General features: G+C 40.3%; 1 protein-coding gene across 1 annotated transcript; it reads left to right on the forward strand.

Annotated features, from left to right (window-relative positions):
- Positions 1-1073: 1073 nt before the first annotated feature.
- reep6 (receptor accessory protein 6) lies at positions 1074-12675 on the forward strand. The gene is made up of 5 exons (XM_041791336.1): positions 1074-1206; positions 10337-10430; positions 10762-10900; positions 12286-12454; positions 12533-12675. The coding sequence occupies exons 1-5, from the start codon at positions 1074-1076 to the stop codon at positions 12673-12675; spliced, it is 678 nt and encodes a 225-aa protein (XP_041647270.1).
- The last annotated feature ends 6657 nt before the right edge of the window (positions 12676-19332 follow it).

Genomic DNA, 19332 nt, shown 5'->3' on the forward strand with positions numbered 1-19332 from the left:
TTCTGCCACTTTTTGCCCATCCAAGCTGCCTTTTTCCATTAAATGCCATTTTTTCCCAAGTTTTGCCAACATTTTACAGCTTTTTGCCCATTTTTACCACCTTTACGCTGCTTTTTGCCTGTTTTAGTCACTTTTCACGGATGTTTTGCTTCATTTTTGCCGCTTTGGCCATTTTTGCCACCTGTAACTCAATTTTTGTCACTTCTCACCCATTTACACCTGTTTCTGCCTGTTGCCGCTTTACCTCTCCATTTCTGCTACCTTTTTGCATCTTTTTGGCCATTTTTGCCACTTTTTTGCCCAATTAAGCTGCCTTTTCAATTAGATGCCACTTTTTTCAAGTTTTGCCACCTTTCCACGGCATTTTGCCCATTTTTGCCACCTTCATGTTGCTTTCTTGCCCATTTTACTCACTTTTCACTTATTTTTTCTGCTAAATTTTTGCCACTTTTGACCATTTGCCCCCCCTTTTTGTCACTTCTCAACCATTTCTGCCCGTGTTGCCTACCTTTTGACCCCCTTTTTGCTCCTTTTTACCCCTTTTTGCTTTTTTTTTTGCTGCTTTTAGCCCATTTTCTGCCACTTTTTGCCCATATAAGTTGCTTTTTTCCATTCATTTTTTCCAAGTTTTGCCACCATTTTACAGCTTTTTGCCCATTCCTACCACCTTTATGCTGCTTTTGGCCATAATTTGCAACTTTAAACTCATTTCTGACAATTTTTGTCTATTTATGCAGCTCACTGCCACTTAAGCCCATTTCTTCCCATTTTTGCCACTTTCTTGCCTATTTAATCATCCAACCTCACAGTTGGAACTTCACAGTCAGACAGGTAACATTCTCCCAGCATCTTCCATTTCTTGTAATTGAACTCAGGAATATGCCTTAATGATTTAAACTCTTCCTCTGTGCTCCATCCCCTCCTCCTCCTCCTCCTCCTCCCTCCCGTCCTTCCTGCTGCTCTCTTTAAAGCAGATTGTTTCTGTCAGAGGATTACACTTGGCTCTGTTTTCCTCTCGGCTCCAGGTCATCTCCCAGTGTCTCCTCTGTTATTTAAGGACCTGATTGAGAACAATGGGTTTGATGGACATCTTCACGTCCATCAAAGTCAAAGCAGAGAGCTTCCTGAATGAGAAGAACATGGTGACAGACTTTCTGGGGAAGCTGGAGGAGAAAACGGGGATAAAGAAGAAGATTATCGCTCTGGGTACGTCAGGTTTGTCCCGGTCCTCTCTGCTTTGTTACGTGAACATGTTCTGGAAGTTTCTGGGGTGGTTCTGTTATATTTGATGTTTATTCTTACCTGTGAACGGTGCATGTTAGTGTAAATCTGAAGAGGATTCAGATAATCCTCCTGTGAACATAAAGGCTGCCCCACTGAACAGCTGCTGTCTGTAAACACCGACCTGGAGATGTTCATGAACCTTTCTAGGTCAGCTACTGTCTATTATCAATAAACATATGAACTTAGCAGCAGCTTTATCACACTCTATAATGAAAACAGATCAATATGCCAATAATAGCTCTGTGACAAATCTACTGTGTAGTGCAGAAATAGTAGAGACAGCAGCTCTAGTGTTGGAGGCTTTCAAAGAAGAGACACAGATCATGAGGAGAGCAGTCCAGGAAGCCTTTGGCTAACTTTTGGTGCCAGTTTTGCTTGTCATTGATCTCTATAAGCCGATGTGTGTTCACAAGCCCTCATTCTCTAAGGTTACAGAGGTAAGCTAGCCAGAAGTTCATTCATTCCTGCGGGAACAGGAACCTCTGTCATATTTGATGTGCCCCAAAAACCAGGACCCCCACTGTAGCTGAAGATGGTGGAACACAGCCGAGCACATTCAAGAATGTGCAGACAAGGCCGCCCATAAGGGGGGGTAAAGGGGAGAGCTTTCTGAGGCCCAGCCAAACTGGGGGCTCATGGAGGTTATGGTCCTTTAATGAAATTAAGATGTGATAGCAAAATATACACTATATTGCCAAAAGTATTCACTCACCTGCCTTGACTGGCATATGAACTTAAGTGACATCCCATTCTAAATCCATAGGGTTTAATATGACGTCGGTCCACCCTCTGCTATAACAGCTTCAACTCTTCTGGGAAGGCTTTCCACAAGGTTTAGGAGTGTGTTTATGGGAATTTTTGACCATTCTTCCAGAAGCACATTTGTGAGGACACACTGATGTTGGACCAGAAGGCCTGGCTCTCAGTCTCCGCTCTAATTCATCCCAAAGGTGTTCTATGGGGTTGAGGTCAGGACTCTGTGCAGGCCAGTCAAGTTGATCCACACCAAACTCTCTCATCCATGTCTTTATGGACCTTGCTTTGTGCACTGGTGCACAGTCATGTTGGAACAGGAAGGGACCATCCCCAAACTGTCCCCACAAAGTTGAGAGCATGGAATTGTCCAAAATCTCTTGGTATGCTGAAGCATTCAGAGTTCCTTTGACTGGAACTAAGGGGCCAAGCCCAGCTCCTGGAAAACAAGCCTACACCATAATCCCCCCTCCACCAAACTTTACCATTTGCCAGATGGAGAAGTGCGATTGGTCACTCCAGAGAAGGCGTCTCCACTTCTCTTGAGTCCAGTGGCGGCGTGCTTTACACCACTGCATCCAATGCTTTGCATTGTACTTGGTGATGTCTGGCTTGGATGCAGCTGTTACCATGGAAACCCATTCCATGAAGCTCTCTACTACTGTTCTTGAGCTAATCTGAAAGCCACATGAAGTTTGGAGGTCTGTAGCCATTGACTCTGCAGAAAGTTGGCCACCTCTGCTCAGCATGTGCCTCAGCATCCGCTGACCCCGCTCCGTCATTTTACGTGTCCTACCACTTGGTGGCTGAGTTGCTGTCGTTCCCAATGGCTTCCACTTTGTTCTAATACCACTGACAGTTGACTGTGGAATATTTAGGAGCCAGGAAATTTCACCACTGGACTTGTTGCACAGGTGGCATCCTATCACAGTACCACGCTGGAATTCACTGAGCTCCTGAGAGCGAGCCATTCTTTCACTAATGTTTGTAGAAACAGTCTGCATGCCTAGGTGATGATTTTATACACCTGTGGACATGGAAGTGATTGGAACACCTGATTTCAATCATTTGGATGGGTGAGTGAATACTTTTGGCAGTATAGTGTTTATGTATTTACTGAATAATAACCACCCTTATCAAAGCAAAAAAATGTAAATCAATGTCATCAATGTAAAAAACCCAGAAAGGCGCCAGTCAATCTGTCCACATCGGACAACAAATATGAATCAAATTTGAATCAAACTGCTTACGAAAAGCAAATCCACATAAACTTTATATCACACACACGCAAACACATCCATATCACACACACATACATGCAAACACATTCTTTCTAGTTAACGTTTGACCCATGTGACAAGCCAATAAAGACACTTTAACTGCACATTTTATTGAGAAGACATACATTAGCTACGTTGGTGTTAGCAAACATTAGCTTTCTAACAGCCTTAACAGCTAGCTAAAAGACACAGCTTACCTTTCTTTGTGGGTTTTGTAGTGACGGATGAAGTTGGACGTTGTGGTGGTCGTGTCACTGATTTTTTTAGCTGCAGACCTTGCATACCGCTGTTCTCTTCTTCATACCATTGTCGACAACATAATCCTTGAACCCAAACTGAACCCAAAGTCAGAAAGCAGAAGCTAACTCAGGGGCCCGACTGTCATTTAACCCGTCAGGGCTGAGCAGACAGGATCTTTATTAATGAACAGCTGTTTTGTTCATCTTAGCTGCTGTAGTAGCAGCTCTCTGTAGCCCAGAGGAAACATTTTAGCGCCGTCTACTGTTCCAGGTGTAGAACAGGTGTCAGGCCATGGCTGCTGGTGAAATACCTCTGAGCTCATCGTTATGTTTCAGACAGAGAGGCTGAGTGGTGTCAAGCAGCTGGACCCTCACAGGCTCCAGGGGAGTGTGACCGGTGACGTGCTGCTATTGTGTGCTTGAGGCGCATCACATGATACGATGCAACACTGCTGCGCCAGAGTGTTTGGGCCTTACTGTTACACACACACCTTAAACCAGTGATGCTCAATGCGTGGCTCTGGAGCCACATGTGGCTCTTTTGTGATGATTTGTGGCTCTTTTATGTCTTAATTTGAAATATTATTCCCCCAGAAAACCTTTAAAAAAGGAAACTGTGACCTCAGAAATTATCCATTGTAAGTCACATTAATCAGTTTGTTTCCCACGCTTGTACAGTAGGCTTTCATTGGCCACTTTTGGTCAATTTTTGCTGCTTTTAGCTCATTTTTGCCACTTTTGTCCTGCTTTTTTGCTATTTGCTATTTTTTTCTCCTGAATTTGCCATTTTCTGACACTTTTCACCCATATAAGCTGCCTTGTTTCCATTAAATGCCACTTATTTCCAAGTTTTACCACATTTCCACAGCTTTTTGTCCATTTTTGCCACCTTTACATTGCTTTTTTGCCCATTTTGTCACTTTTACAGATTTTTTTTGCTAGATTTTTGCCCCCTGTAACTCTTTTTTTTGTCACTTCCTAACCATTTGTGCCTGTTTCTGCCCATTTTTCCTACTGTTTCACCTATTTTTGCCCCTTTTCACCCATTTTTGTTACTTTTTTGCTGCTTTTAGTCCATTTTGCCACTTTTCGCCTATTTTTGCCAATTTTGTCCTGCTTTTTGCTATTTTTCCCCCTTTTTTGCCATTATCTGACACTTTTTACCCATATAAACTGCCTTTTTCCCAGTAAATGCCACTTTTTTCCAGGTTTTGCCACTATTTTCGCCACCTTTATGCTGCTTTTTGCTATATTTTTGCCCCCGTAACTTATTTTTTTGTCAATTCTTAACCATTTTTCCTGTTTCTGCCCGTTTTTCCTACTTTCTTTTCCTTAAACGTGAATCTGTGTCCTATTCATTCCCTCTCCTTTCTCTGGACACCTCCACCTCTCCTGGTTCTCTCTCTCCCACAGGTTCTCAGACCTCCAGTCTCTCTCCTTGCTTTTCCACCTACCCTGAAATAATCGGCAGGTCAACAACAGACCTCTGCCTCTCCTACACTATGATCCAGCCGGGCAACCCAGAGTGGGATGAACAATGTAGACAAATGGATGGATGGTATTCTTGAAGATCAGTGATGTGAATAGAATATGGTGATCTTGTTTTTTTTGTCTTAATGTCTGCAGGGTGCTTCAACATCATCAATATTCACTCTGCCTGTTTGCTGTCTTATCCACAGACTTAACTCTCTTTCTCAGAAACAAACGCTGCCTAATCATGACTCCTGCTGATGGATTTGTGGAGGTGGTTATGTCTGTCTATGGAGTGGTTGTTCCAGCGACACTGTGAATGAATAGGATGCTAAGGGAACAGTAAAAGTGGAGTGAAAGAGTGAGTTGAGTGCAGCGTGCAGCAGTGAACAGGGTCTATTCATGCCTCCGTGCTGCTCATACAGCAGATCAGTAACATGATGTCACTGTGGTGCCTGGCGCCCGGCGTCCCTGCTGCTTCTCTTAAATCAGATTATCAGAGACAGCCGAGCAGAGCGGCTCCATGTGTGAACGGCCACGTAAGCTCATCAGAGGTAGGACGCTTTCTACAACACTTCCTGTAGCCATGTGTGAGTGATACCTGTGAGCTGCATTCACTAAACCACACGCTGCAGCTGCAGAGTTAGGGGAGCTTCTGCAGATGTAGCGTTAACAAATCCTTTCCTTCTGATTGATATTTAAAAATGCAACCTTTTGATAGTCCCTGTGGTCGTTTTATCATGCTGGTTTATGCTAATTCCGTGTGGATTTTCTTTCTGATGCTCACCATTAGGTTTTTCCTCTCCTCAAGTTTTTCTCTAATTTTAAAGTCAGTAGATTTTTGAGGCTTGGTGGGAATTTCTAAAAAGACAGGGAAATTAAGACACCAACAACCATCAGCAGGAGAAAACTCTCTGGATTTATTTTGACACCTGCTGGTGGACAACAGAGTGGCCATGGCAGAATGTACCCTGAACCGTTCGTCCAGTGGTCTTTTATACTCCAGTTTACAACACTCGTTTGCATGCATACAATTCAGGTTACACACAGATTTTAAAATATGTCGTAAAAATCCTGTTTCACAGCTTAACCCCTACTGGGAAAACACGTATCTCCACACTTAACCCCTACTGGGAAAACATGCATCTCCACACTTAACTCCTACTGGGCAAACACGTATCTCCACACTTAACCCCTACTGGGAAAACATGTATCTCCACACTTAACCCCTCCTGGGCAAACACGTATCTCCACACTTAACCCGTCCTGGTCTAGAAGCCCTCAGATCAAAGTTCCTTTGTTTACCTCACTTGGTTGCCCCTGAAACTTTCATTGGGGGGAACAGCTGGTCAGACATTGTCTTCATTACTCTCCAGATAAGGCAAAGGTTTAGGTTGGGTAAATACAAGGTTACAAGGTTAAGACACAATTTTCTATTAGAAAGTTTATGGAGAAACGTGTGGTTTGTGATGCTGGTCTATATTTATGAAAATGAGCTGACAGCTTAGGGAAATAGTGATGCTGGTGTTGCAGCTCTCTCCAGATAGTTCTATGGTTCTGAGGGATTCTAACATCCATGTCTGCTCCGCTGACTCCACCAGGCTGAATTTCTGTTTGATTATTGTTTGGAGAGTTGGCCACACTTGAGCACAGATTTCACCATGAGGCAAAGGAAGCCAACTTCCTGGGGCCTTGCACACCAGAGAACCTAAAGATAGAGTCTATAGCTGAGACTCAATATGAGGTAGACATCTGAGTTTACTTCTAATGCTTCAGACGTGGATTTAGAACAGTGTTACTCAACTCTGCCCAACCAGAGAGCCAAATAGTTTAAAAAATTCCCCGTAAGAGCCACAATCTAAGTGGTGAAAAGTGGCAAAAAAGGTTAAAGTGGCAGTAAAAATAAGTTAACAGTGGCAGTAATTGCCAAAAAGCTGCAAAAAAGGGGCAAAAATTGAGAAGCAATAACAGGCAGAAACAGGCTAAAAGAAGTTACCCAAAAAAATGAGTAACAGGTGGCAAAAATGGCAAAAAGTGGCAAAAATGTAGCAAAAAATCAGTGAGAAGTGACTAAAATGGGCAAAAAGCTGTAAAATGGTGGCAAAACTTGAAAAAGTGGCATTTCATGGAAAAAGGCAGCTGAAATGGGTGAAAAGTGGCAGACAATGACAAAACGGGGAAAAGTAGCAAAATGTAGGACAAAATTGGCAAAAATAGGTGGAAAGCAGCAAATGCAGCAAAAAAGTAGCAAAAATGGGGTGAAAAAGGAGGAAAAAAGGGCAGAAACAGGCACAAATGGGTGGGAAGTGACAAAAAAAATGAGTTACAGGTGGCAAAAATGTAGCAAAAAAAATCAGTGAAAAGTGACAAAATGGGCAAAAAGCAGCATGAAGGTGGTAAAAATGGGCAAAAATGTGGTAAAACTTGGGAAAAAAAGTGGCATTTTATGGAAAAAGGCAGCTTATATGGGCGAACAGTGGCAGAAAATGACAAATGCAGGAGGAAAAAATAGCAAAAAGAAGGACAAAAGTAGCAAAAATGAGCTAAAAGCAGCAAAAATTGACCAAAAGTGGCCAATGAAAGCCTACTGTATAAGCGTGGGAAACAAACTGATTAACGTGACTTGCAATGAATAAATTCTGAGGTCAAAGTTTCCTTTTTTAAGGTTTTCTGGGGGAATAATGTTTCAAATTAAGACATAAAAGAGCCACATGTGGCTCTAGAGCCATGCGTGGATATCACTGCTTTACTGTATTTTCTCTGCTTTTGGACATGGGCCCTTAAGGCCACATCATCATGTTTTGTCCACCAAGAGGGCACCAAACAAAGTATTTTGCCCAATTTTGTCAGCTTAGAGGGGTGAAAAAGGACATTACGTCATACTTTGTCCACCTATGGGGCCCCAAAGGGGACAGTTTGCCTGTTTTCCATTTATGGAGCACAAAAAAGGGTGTTTAGTCAAATTGTGTCAGCGTAGAAGGAACAAAAGATTATATTAGATTAGATTATATTTTTATATATTTTTATTCTACTATAAAGATGTCCAAGAGGGCATTTTTGATGTGTTTTTCAAACATTTTGGTACAGAGGGACTGATCGCCTGATCATCTTCATCACCATCACTCCTATAAGGTTTGTCTGCTTCCTGCAGTTTGCTCTTGTTTTGTGTCTGAATGTGGAGCTGAACCATCAGCATCTATGCTCTCTGCTGCATGGAGCCTCATTCCCATCCTTATCAGGGGCGGAGCTGGTTGATTGGCTACCCCAAAATCCTCAACAACGATTGGCTTGTTAGTTATTAATGTAAAGCTATGATGAATCTTATCTTAACCCAGCGGTTTTCAAACTTTTTTCGCCCAAGGCACACCTAAGGTTAAGCCAAAATCTCAAGGCACACCATATTTAAATCGATAGAAAATAGACTTTTTAAATAATGTTACAGTCAAGGTGGCCAATAAGGGGAGATAACAGGGAGGGCTTTCTGGGGCCCAGGCCAACTGCAGGATCATTGAGATGGCAAAATTGGGCAAGAAGTGGCAAAACAAAGTCAGAAATGGGTGAAAACTAGTAAAAAAAAGTGGCCAAAAATGACTTGAAATTGGTAACAACTTGTTGAAAATGTCAAAATAGTGTCAAAAATGGGTTACAAGTGGTCTTAAAGGACTAAATGTTGTAAGAAGGTGGTAAAAATGGGTTAAAATAGTTTAAAAAGGCAAAAAAGTGGTTAAACAAAGGCAAAAGGTGGCAAAATAGATCACAAGGTGCATAAAAGTAGCAAAAAATGGTTAAAGTTGCTAAAAGGTGATAAAAAGGGGTTAAAGTTGCTAAAAGGTGATAAAAAGGGTTAAATGTGATGGGAATAAATAGCCAAACAATAGCAAAATAGGGTGAAAAATGGTGAAAAGGTAGCAAAAGTTGGTTAAATGTGACAAAAAGGTCTAATAAAGTGGCAAAAAATGGGTCAAAAGTAGTAAAAGTGTCAAAAATGCTTAAATTTTTTTAAAAAAAAGCAGCAAAATGGTTTAAGTCAGGAGTGTCAAACTCAAGGCCCGGGGGCCAAATCTGGCCAGTGATACAGTCACACCCGGATGGCAGCATCATTTCATATTTTAAAATTATTAGTGGCCCACCAGTATGAGGTCTGCTGGTTTCCTCCAGTATAAAAATGTAAACTTAACCTCCATGATTTAAAATATCCTTAAGTCATAAAAAATCAAAAAGGACAATAAATTAACTTGTGTTTTCATTTCATAATTTCAGTTTTGCATCTCACAATTACAATAAAAACTTATCATGTTGACTTTTTATCTCATATTTTGATCTTTTAGGTTGACAGTTTTAAATAAGCAGTCATATTTTAACGTTTTTAGCTCAATATCTTAAATTTAATCTCACGTTTTAACTTTTTCTCATATTTTGATCTTTTACAATTTAAAATTTTCACAATTTAAAATTTCAACTCATGTTTTGACCTTCACAGCATGAAGATATATTTGCCTGTTATAAAACTTTTTTTGAGTTTTTATCTCAGATTTTGAGATTTTAAAATTTTCATTTAGACTTTATTCAAATCTCAGAATTATTTAGAATAATTTTTCACCATAATTTATTACCTTTTTGAAACTGAGGCTGACAGTTGGTGGTTAAATCCTGATTCTGTTAGGCCCTCAGGTTAGACAAATTCAGAGTCCGGCCCCTGCTGTAATTGAGTTTGACACACCTGGTTTATGTTGTCAAAAAAAAGTGGCAAAAATGGCAAGAAAACTTGGTTAACTTGGTTGTTCTCTGGAGGTTTTCAGGGGTCCAGCCAGATCTGTGTGCAGGCCTGGTTACAGTTCTTGTTCTCTGGGGGTTTTCAGGGGTCCAGCCTGATCTGTGTGCAGGCCTGGTTACAGTTCTTGTTCTCTGGGGGTTTTCAGGGGTCCAGCCTGATCTGTGTGCAGGCCTGGTTACAGTTCTTGTTCTCTGGAGGTTTTCAGGGGTCCAGCCAGATCTGTGTGCAGGCCTGGTTACAGTTCTTGTTCTCTGGGGGTTTTCAGGGGTCCAGCCAGATCTGTGTGCAGGCCTGGTTACTGTTCTTGTTCTCTGGAGGTTTTCAGGGGTCCAGCCTGATCTGTGTGCAGGCTTCGTTACAGTACTTGCTATAAAGGTGTAGTAATAACCTTTGGTACAAATTCCCACGGCACACCTAGACTTGCCTTGCCACACCATTTGAGAACCACTGTCTCAACCTACACTGGAGTGGTCTTCCTGACTTTAATACACTGAAGGTGAGCCATAACTGACCTGTGAGTCCTCTGTGTCGTCCAGGTGCCGTCTCACTGACAGGACTCTACCTGGTGTACGGATATGGTGCCTCCCTGCTCTGCAACCTGATTGGATTTGTTTATCCAGCCTATTATTCGTGAGTATTCCTCAGTTAGGAGGCCTCTAACTGAGTCCTTTACTCACAGAGAGATTTCAGCTCCACTACTAGTCCCAGAGAGCCTTACTGTCATAGGTCAGGTAGTTTTGAGGAGCCCAAGGATGTAGCCTTGACTATCGGTCGTTATGACTCTCTGCATGGGATAAAACCATCAGCCTTCAGAACTGACACCCTTAGCGTGCTGCATCAGGCTATGATCACGCGTGTAGTCTTGCCTCAACATGAGCTTTTGTCCTATTATCATTGTTCATTGTTTTTGGTAACTTCTAAATATGTTTTCTCTTTAATGCGTGTCTACCCTGTTGTGCAGAATCAAAGCCATCGAGAGTACGAGTAAAGAAGACGACACCAAATGGCTGACCTACTGGGTGGTGTACGGCGTCTTCAGCGTGGGCGAGTTCTTCTCTGATATTTTCCTCTACTGGTTCCCCTTCTACTACGCTTTTAAGGTGAGAGGACGCTACGGGAGCTGACAGCTGCAAGCAAAAACATGCAGCGTAAAATCAGAGGCACATGCACAAAGTTTCAAACAAATTCAACAGCAACATTGAATAAATGCACAAAAATAGACTCCATTCACAACTGTATTACGCTGTAATTCAGTAGAACCCACTTCAGCATTTCATCCCTTGTGTCCAAATCCACACCAGGCTCAATTTAAATCAGACTCGCTTTCTGTTTTGCAATTTCAGCTGAAATTGCGTGGGGATGCTAAGAGCTTACTTGTGAAAAAACTGCTGAAAATAGCAAAAAGCACAAAAATAGCTGAAAGTAGCATAAAAATAGCTGAAAGTAGCCTTAAAAACAGCTGAAATAGCCTAAAAATAGCTGAAAGTAGCCTTAAAAAAAGCTGAAATAGCCTTAAAATAGCTGAAAGTAGCCTAAACAAGTTGAAAATATCTTATAAATAGTATTAAATGGCATAAAAGTAGCTGAAAGTGGCATTCAATAGCTCAAAAAAGGATAAAAATAGCTGAAAGTAGCCTTAAAGTAGCTGAAAATAGCATATAAATAGCTGATTTAGGCCTAAAAGTAGCTAAAAATTGCATTCAATGGCTGAAAAAGCATAGAAATAGCTGAAAATTGCATGAAAATAGCTATATTTTAGAAATTATAAAAGTTAGAAATGAGAAAAGTCATAGCAGTTGAATTACAAAAGAAATGATTTTTTTAAAGTTTAAATGGTGTCGATACGACAACACACTACAGCTACATGCCAAATTCTCTCTCAATCTGCAGCCATTGTATACACCAGTGATCACTAACTCAGCCTGCAGCTACCACCTCGTTCTCCTCAATGATGCTGATTGGCCAGACTTGGCATAAGCATTGTAGACTGGAGCTTTGCAAGATGGATTTGACTGAAGACAGACATGGAATCTCGCCAATCCATCTGCTTTGAAAGGTTACACTGCATCATCCTCATGCAGGAATCATCACTACCATGATGGTGAAGAAAACAGAGAAATCTATCATTCAGAGACAGATAAAGCACCATGCCATCACAAGCGTTTAAAGTTTGGTCCTTACTGGGCTGAAGTCATCTTGGCTATTGCCAACCTTTGCACTTGTCTGCCACTGAAGAACCTACGGTAGCCTGTTTGTTCCTGAAATACTGCTACCTTGGTGTAGATTTACTCAAGAACTCAAAATGTGAGTTTACCAGTAATCCTACGAAGCACAAGATATATCTTCTCATTTTTAGAGAAAATAATACCCACTCTATAAAACTACAATATGAAGTATTGATCTGATAGGCAGCCAGGGTTTCAGAGAACATAAATCAGTACTTTTATATAAATACTAAATCAAACTGGTGTCTTTGTGGATCCAGTGTCTCTTCCTGTTGTGGTGCATGGCTCCCATGTCGTGGAACGGCTCCCAGATCATCTACAACAGAGTGGTTCGGCCTATCTTCCTCCGCCATGAAGCCACGGTGGACAACTTAGTGAGCGACCTCGGCGGGAAGGCCATGAGCGTGGCAGAGAACTTCACCAGAGAAGGTACAGAGATAAGATACACCAGGACAATAAACTAACAACCATCTTTTATATTTACCAGATCATTCCTTCTCTCTGCAGTCCTGACCACTCTGGTGAAGAACAAAGCTCTGGTGAGTCCACCGCAGCCCGCTGTCTCTCAGTCTGAAGCCAAGAGTTTACCGAGCACATCATCGGGTAAGGTCGCTCCATCAGAACAGGAAGAAGAGAGAGAGGTACGTTAGCACTGCATACTCCCTTTTAACTCTTCACTTTAGACTTAACCCTTTAGAGATAACCTTTTGGGGAGGTCTTGCGCATTTTAAACGCTTTATATTCTTATTGTTTTGATAATTCTGGCTGTGTTCATGTATACGGAATGAATTTAGGCAAGATTGTGTATTTTTGTTTGATCTCGTTATTTCCAGCACAGCTTCTACAGAAAGTCTAAAATAAACTGTTTGCAAGCAAGATTCACACTCATGCTGTTAGGAGCAAAAAAGGCCCCATTGAAACCCATTCAAACTGACATTTTTGATCTCACTTCCTTTAAAGCATAAAACATGCATTTTATCATAATGGGTGTCAACCTGGTAGCCTTTGCCTTGGAATTGATCATTTTTACTACTCTCCACCAGATGGTGCCATTTTAACCGTTTTTGGCATACAGCGAAAAAACCAGAGAGGGACCTGGATGCATCAAAGGACCTCCACTTCACACCGGACGAGCGCTGCCATATCTTGTCTTCTAATATCGGAAGTCACTTGAACTGAACGGCTTCTTTGTTGTTTTCTTTGTGCATCGCCGCCATGTTAATAGAGGCAAGTTCGTCACATAAGGAAATATAAGTAGACGAAATATATGTGACTTTTCAGACTAACAAGCGCAGTGAATACATCACATTAATTTTACTAAATCGATTTATGATCCAAATTCAAGTATCACTTTGCACTTTACATAATATGTGACAGGAGATTGGCTGGCTGGATGCTGATGTCACCGCCATGTTGCCAGAGGCAAGTCCACTACATCATTCAATACAGTTGACAAGGACTGTGCACGTTTTTGGAATAAAAAGCCAAAACGGCGAGATCACATGGATTTTAATGAATCATTTAATAAATGATCCATGTTGAAATAATAACTGATAGTGAAATATAAGCATATAATAATAAATAAGTCATAAATCGTTTTTTGTGCAGACGGTCCATTTTGGCGGAAGTGGTCCAGCACAATAAACGCTGAACCAGAAGTACTTCGTATACGCGTGAAAAAGGCCTTGTTATGGAAGTTATCTGAATAAAAAGGTCAAACGATCAGTGTGCTGTTACACAGTTAACTGATCTATTTTAAGTTCTAATTTAGACAGTGTTTACGTTTAGTTTCTGTTTTGCACTGTTGCTTTAAGAAGTTCAGGGAATCAGCCACAGGAAGTGATGTCATGTGACTAAACCAGGAAATAGAGAGAAAAATGACATCGAGGTGTATCATGGCATGTGACTCATGTGAGAGAATCCTGTAACATCTGCCATTCATCATAAGCCTTTGAAAGCATCGTGGGTATGTTTAGTTAATTTGTTCGTAATCTTTATCCTCAGATGAGTATTTTTAGGAGGAATGTTTCATTTGGTGAAGTTTGATGCCATGTTTGTTTAAGATGCTTTCTGCTCATTAGCTTAACTTTCATTAGCTGTCAGGAATACACAAAAATACATAGAAATAAATACTTAAGTTCATTATGAGAGAGGAGATAAAAACAGATGTAATTCATATAATTTTGCATATTACGCTGTGCTTGTGTACATGTTAAAGGGAGCCGAAAACCGAGGTGTGCTTTTTGTATGTTCACACTTTTCAACACCTTCAATAGACAAGGTCTTCAGAGTCTTGAAGTTAGGAAAGAGTTTAGCTGTCGGTCAAGATATATATGGCACATGTATTGAGGACAGAACAATCACATTAATACATATATAGATATGTATATATAGAATCAAAATAAAAAATATCTCTGCATATATGAAACTGTATTATATATAAAATTATTTTATTTTAGATCATGGAGTAAATCTTTTCATTTAACTGAAAAAATATAAGAAAGCAGATTCTGCTTTTGTGTTTCAGTGTTTATTGTGCCGGACCACTTCTGCCAAAATTGACCGTCTGCACGAAAAATGATTTACGACTTATTTATATATACTTATATTTCACTATCAGTTATTATTTTTATACGGATCATTTGTTATAAATGATTCACTAAAATCTATGTAATCCGTGTAATATTCGTTTGAGCTTTTAATTCTGTGAACGTGCACGGTCCTTGTCAAGTGTTTTGAATGATGTAGCGACTTGCCTCTGGCAATATGGCGGTGACGCTGACGTCCAGCCAGCCAATCTCCTGTCACATATCATATATGTGCTCAGAAATACATGAATTTGGATCATAAATCCATTCATTAAAATAGATGTAATGTTGTTGCTGTGCTTGCTAACCCACAAACTTGCAAATTTTTCGTCTACTTGTCTTTCCTTGCTTGGCGGACTTGCCTCTATAAACATGGAGGCGACACACAGAGAAAACAATGAAGAAGACGTTCAGTTCAAGTGACTTCCGGTATTAGAAGACGAGATATGGCGGTGATTGTCCAACTTCCAGTGTGAAGTGGAGGTCCTCTGATGCATCCAGGTACTCTTGGAAAAAACATGCTAATCATGCAAAAAATAATACTGCATAAAAATCAGTGTTCCTGCAAATCGTTGAAATCCTACTGTAGAAATTCAACACAAAAATGACTTTGCATGTTGAAAACAATTTTTTCATGAGAAAACACGGTAGCATCACCGCAAAAAAAAACGGCATTCAAAGGGTTAAAATCTCTAAAAATGAATGACTTTTGATATCAATAATTAGGTCAGTTGTAGGTGAAAAAAAGTCCAATGAAAGTAGAATGAAATATGAATGTATTTGTTTCAAAAGAGCATTTTTTGTGCTTGGCAGCTTGAATGTGAGTAATATTAAAACAATCCCTAAGGGTTAAAGAGGAAGATGATTTTTTCTCCATCAGTCTGTTTAAATGCATTGCTATTATGTTTATTCTTTAAATGCTCATTGTATATGAAAGGAATGAATGTTCTAACCTAGCCGTGGTGTTGCCTGTTCCAGCCTTTCCTGGGTTAACAGCACGGTAAGTCAGCTGCTTGGAGCATGTCACAGTGAGTGTTGTGAGAGGAGAATTAGTGAGTAGCATATCAGGCTGCAGATTTAGGGGTAGCAGCAGATGGAGCTGACAGGATCCTCCACGCAGACATGAACACCTGAAGCAACCTCCCCCTCCTCACCTGCCGCTCCTTATTAGGCTGCTAGCATCAGCGCTAAGAGATCAACTTCTCTGACTGATCTTTTAAACCTGATTATAGCTTTCTAAATGATCTCAGTGGACCACAACAGCAATGCCAGAGCACACGTGACAGTTGGCACATGATTTACTGCTAACACCTTTCCTCCCCATTCTGATGCTTGATTTGAATTATCTTACGTCTTATCCAGTGTCTATAGAATGTATTCACTCTCTTGGATGTTTTAAACTTTTTATTGATTTTATAAATCAATCATGGTCAATAATATTTGGATTTTTGAAAGAAAAAAATCAAAAACTCTCTTTAATGTGAAAGGGAAAACAGATTTCTGCCAAGTAATGTCAATTAAATGAAAATCTGTGATGTAAAATAAGTGACTGCATAAATATTCACATTCTTTAAAGTGACTGATCAAATTCTACAGAGGTCCAGATAGTTGGTGCCTAGTAGTCTCACTGTTAGTGAAATGGGTATCACCTGAGCTCATTGAATGTGTCTCAGTGATTGAAGTATAATGACACCAAGTGGCAACCTCCGGTCCTAAAAAAATGAAGCCAATGCGGAAGTGCAAGTCCACTTGAGGCTGGCTGCAGGAAAACAGGAAGTTCCATCTGCACACATGTTAAACAGCTGGTTTTGACACACAAAATAAACTGGTTTACAGCCTGGTTCAAAACACCTAACATGTCTCATTAGCTAGTGTCTTATTGTGCTCACACTGTACGGGGGGTGAATTTTTTTGTACCACGATCATTTGGATTATATTTAGGATAAACCTCACTTCACGGTGATTGGCATGTCTCATTTGATTGACAGATAGCTTGGCAGACAGAGACTCCGTCTCTGTCAACCGGAATGCTAGCTAGCAGGCTGACAGGAAGTCGCGCTTAGTGGGCGGGCTGTTAGGTTGATCTAAAGTTCGGCTGAGACCGCGATCTCAATATGGCAGCATCCACGAATGGGCTTCAAAAGCCGTCTGAGTCCGCCTATTGTAAGCAGACGACTGACATCACACGGGGTTTGTCCAATTCTTTCTACAGTCTATGAATGACACCTGAGTCTGGAAGGTCCAGTCACTGGTTCATCAGTATTCCTAGCTACCATTACACCATGAAGACAAAAGAACACTCCAAACAACACAGAGAAAAGCTTATTGAAAAGTCTACATCAGGGGATGGAGACAGAAACATTTACAAGGCTCTGATCATCCCCCAGAGTTCAGTTAAATCCATCATGAAGAAATGAAGGAGTATGTCACATGTGTAAATCTGCCTAGATCAGACCGTCCTCACAAACTGAGTGAGCGTGCAAGAAGGAGACTAGTGAGAGAGGACACCAAGACACCTATGACTACTCTGAAGGAGCTCCAAGCTTCAGCAGCTGAGATGGGAGAGACTCTGCAGACAACAACTGTTGGCCGGGTTCTTCACCAGTCAGAGCTTTATGGGAGAGTGGCAAAGAGAAAGACACTGTTGAAGAAAACTCAGATTCAATCTGGACTAGAGTTCACCAAAAGGACTGTGGGAGACTCCATGGTCAAGAGGAAGAAAGTTCTTTGGTCTGATGAGACCAGAATGGAGCTTTTAGACCATCAGACAAGACACCAAACACACAAACACACCATCCCCACTGTGGAGCACGGTGGTGGCAGAATCATGCTGTGGGGGTGCTTCTCAACAGCCGACCCTGGAAGGCTTGTAAAGGTAGAGGGGAAAATGAATGCAGCAAATTATGGAACAATCCCAAACCTATCTGGCCCTTTGTGAAAATGTAATCCCCCCTTGTTAAATCATGAGTTTACTGTGATTAACCACAGTTCTTGGAAAGCTGAGTTCAGTTTCACTGGCCACACCCAGGCCTGATTACGTCCAGGTTTGTTGAATGAAGAAATCCCTTAAATAGAAGCTGTCAGACAAAATGAAGTAGGCTACAAGATTTCAGAGAGAAACACATCACGCCACCATCCAAAGAAATGAGAAACAAAGTGACTGAAATCTATCAGTCTGGAAAAGGTTACAAAGACATTTCCAAGGCTTTAGGACTCCAGCGAACCACGGTCAGAGCCACTAACTACAAATGGAGAAAACTGTGAACAGTGGTGAACCTTCCCAGGAGAGGTCGGCCAACCAGAATGACTCCAAGAGTGCAACAACGACTCATCCAGGAGGTCACAAAAGAACCAAGAACCACATCCAAAGACCAGTAGGCCTCACTGGCCTCAGTTAGGGTCAGAGTTCATGACTCAGCCATCAGAAAGACACTGGGCAACAATGGCATCATGGGAGAGTTCCTCATACCATCATATCATACCATATTTGTATTCTAACTGGCCCACCACTATGAGGTCTGCAGATTTCCTCCAGTATAAAAATGTAAACTTCAGCTTGATTATTTAAAATATCCTTGTTGAGCCATAAAAATCTGAAAAAGAGATTTCATAAAAACTCAAAATTTGGGGAAAGGAATTAATATGTATTTTATTTCATATTTTCAATTTTGCATCTCAAGATTACGACTCAAACTTTGATTTTGACTTTTCATTTCATACTTTGGCCTTTTCAACTCAGAATTTGGACTTTATATGTCACATTTTTATCTTTCAGATTCCCAATTTTATATTTAAAGTCATATTTTGTCCTTTTCAACTTCTTACTTTCCCATATTTGACCTTTAAACACATGATTTCAATTTTGTTCTCATATTTTGACATTTTGACCTTTTGCACTCCTAATTTTTGAATTTAAGTGTTATTTTAACTTTTTAAGTCAACATTTTGAATTCTAGCTCACGTTTTTTACGTTTTCAACTCCTACTTTAGGCTTTTTAATCCCATATATTTACCTATCAGACACAATTTAAAATTTTAAGTCATATTTTGACATTTAAACTCATGATTTTAAATTTGATCTCATATTTTCAAACTTATGATTTCAACTTTCTCCTCATATATTTGCTCTTTAAAAATGTATTTTTCTATTTTTAAAATCCTGTTCTGATCTTTTGAACTAATAAGTTGGAATTTTGATCTCAGACTTGAGCCTTGAAACTTATCATTTTTACTTTTTTGAATTTCCAAATTATTTATCATCAGTGCTGTTTTATTTTTCATATTTTATTACTGGTGAAAATGAGGTTGACAGTTGTGGTTTAATGTTGACCCCGTTAGGCCCTCAGGTTAGACCTGAATCCAGAATCAGAAAATGTTTCGCTTTAGTCTTCACAACAAAAAGTTTTTAATTCTTCATTTATGTTGCTTCTAGAATTAATAAACTTTGTTGTCTTTCTTTGTCTTCCTTCAGACCGCAAGTTAGCGGCAGAGGAAGAGGAGGAGCTTCATGTCAGAAGAAGAAGATCATTCTCCTTCATCATCATGGGTCCCAGAAAGAGAAGAAAAATAGTCTTTTTTATATCAGATATATTTATACATCAGTCTGCAATAAAGTTAATTTATAAAAGTCACAGTTTAGTCCACAGACTCTACAAACAGACTCTGATTCCACAGCTGTCTTTCTTATTTTGTTTGAATTTTATTTATTCATGTTTATTT

Source organism: Cheilinus undulatus, linkage group 7 (genome assembly GCF_018320785.1).
Source record: "Cheilinus undulatus linkage group 7, ASM1832078v1, whole genome shotgun sequence".
In the NCBI taxonomy this organism is placed as follows: Eukaryota; Metazoa; Chordata; class Actinopteri; order Labriformes; family Labridae; genus Cheilinus; species Cheilinus undulatus.

Excerpts from the sequence above, each read along its gene's own strand:
- reep6 (XM_041791336.1), top strand. The coding sequence starts at position 1,074 with ATGGGTTTGATGGACATCTTCACGTCCATCAAAGTCAAAGCAGAGAGC. Across the intron at positions 1,207-10,336 it reads GAAGAAGATTATCGCTCTGG|GTGCCGTCTCACTGACAGGA; the intron begins GTACGTCAGGTT and ends TGTGTCGTCCAG. Across the intron at positions 10,901-12,285 it reads CCTTCTACTACGCTTTTAAG|TGTCTCTTCCTGTTGTGGTG; the intron begins GTGAGAGGACGC and ends TTGTGGATCCAG.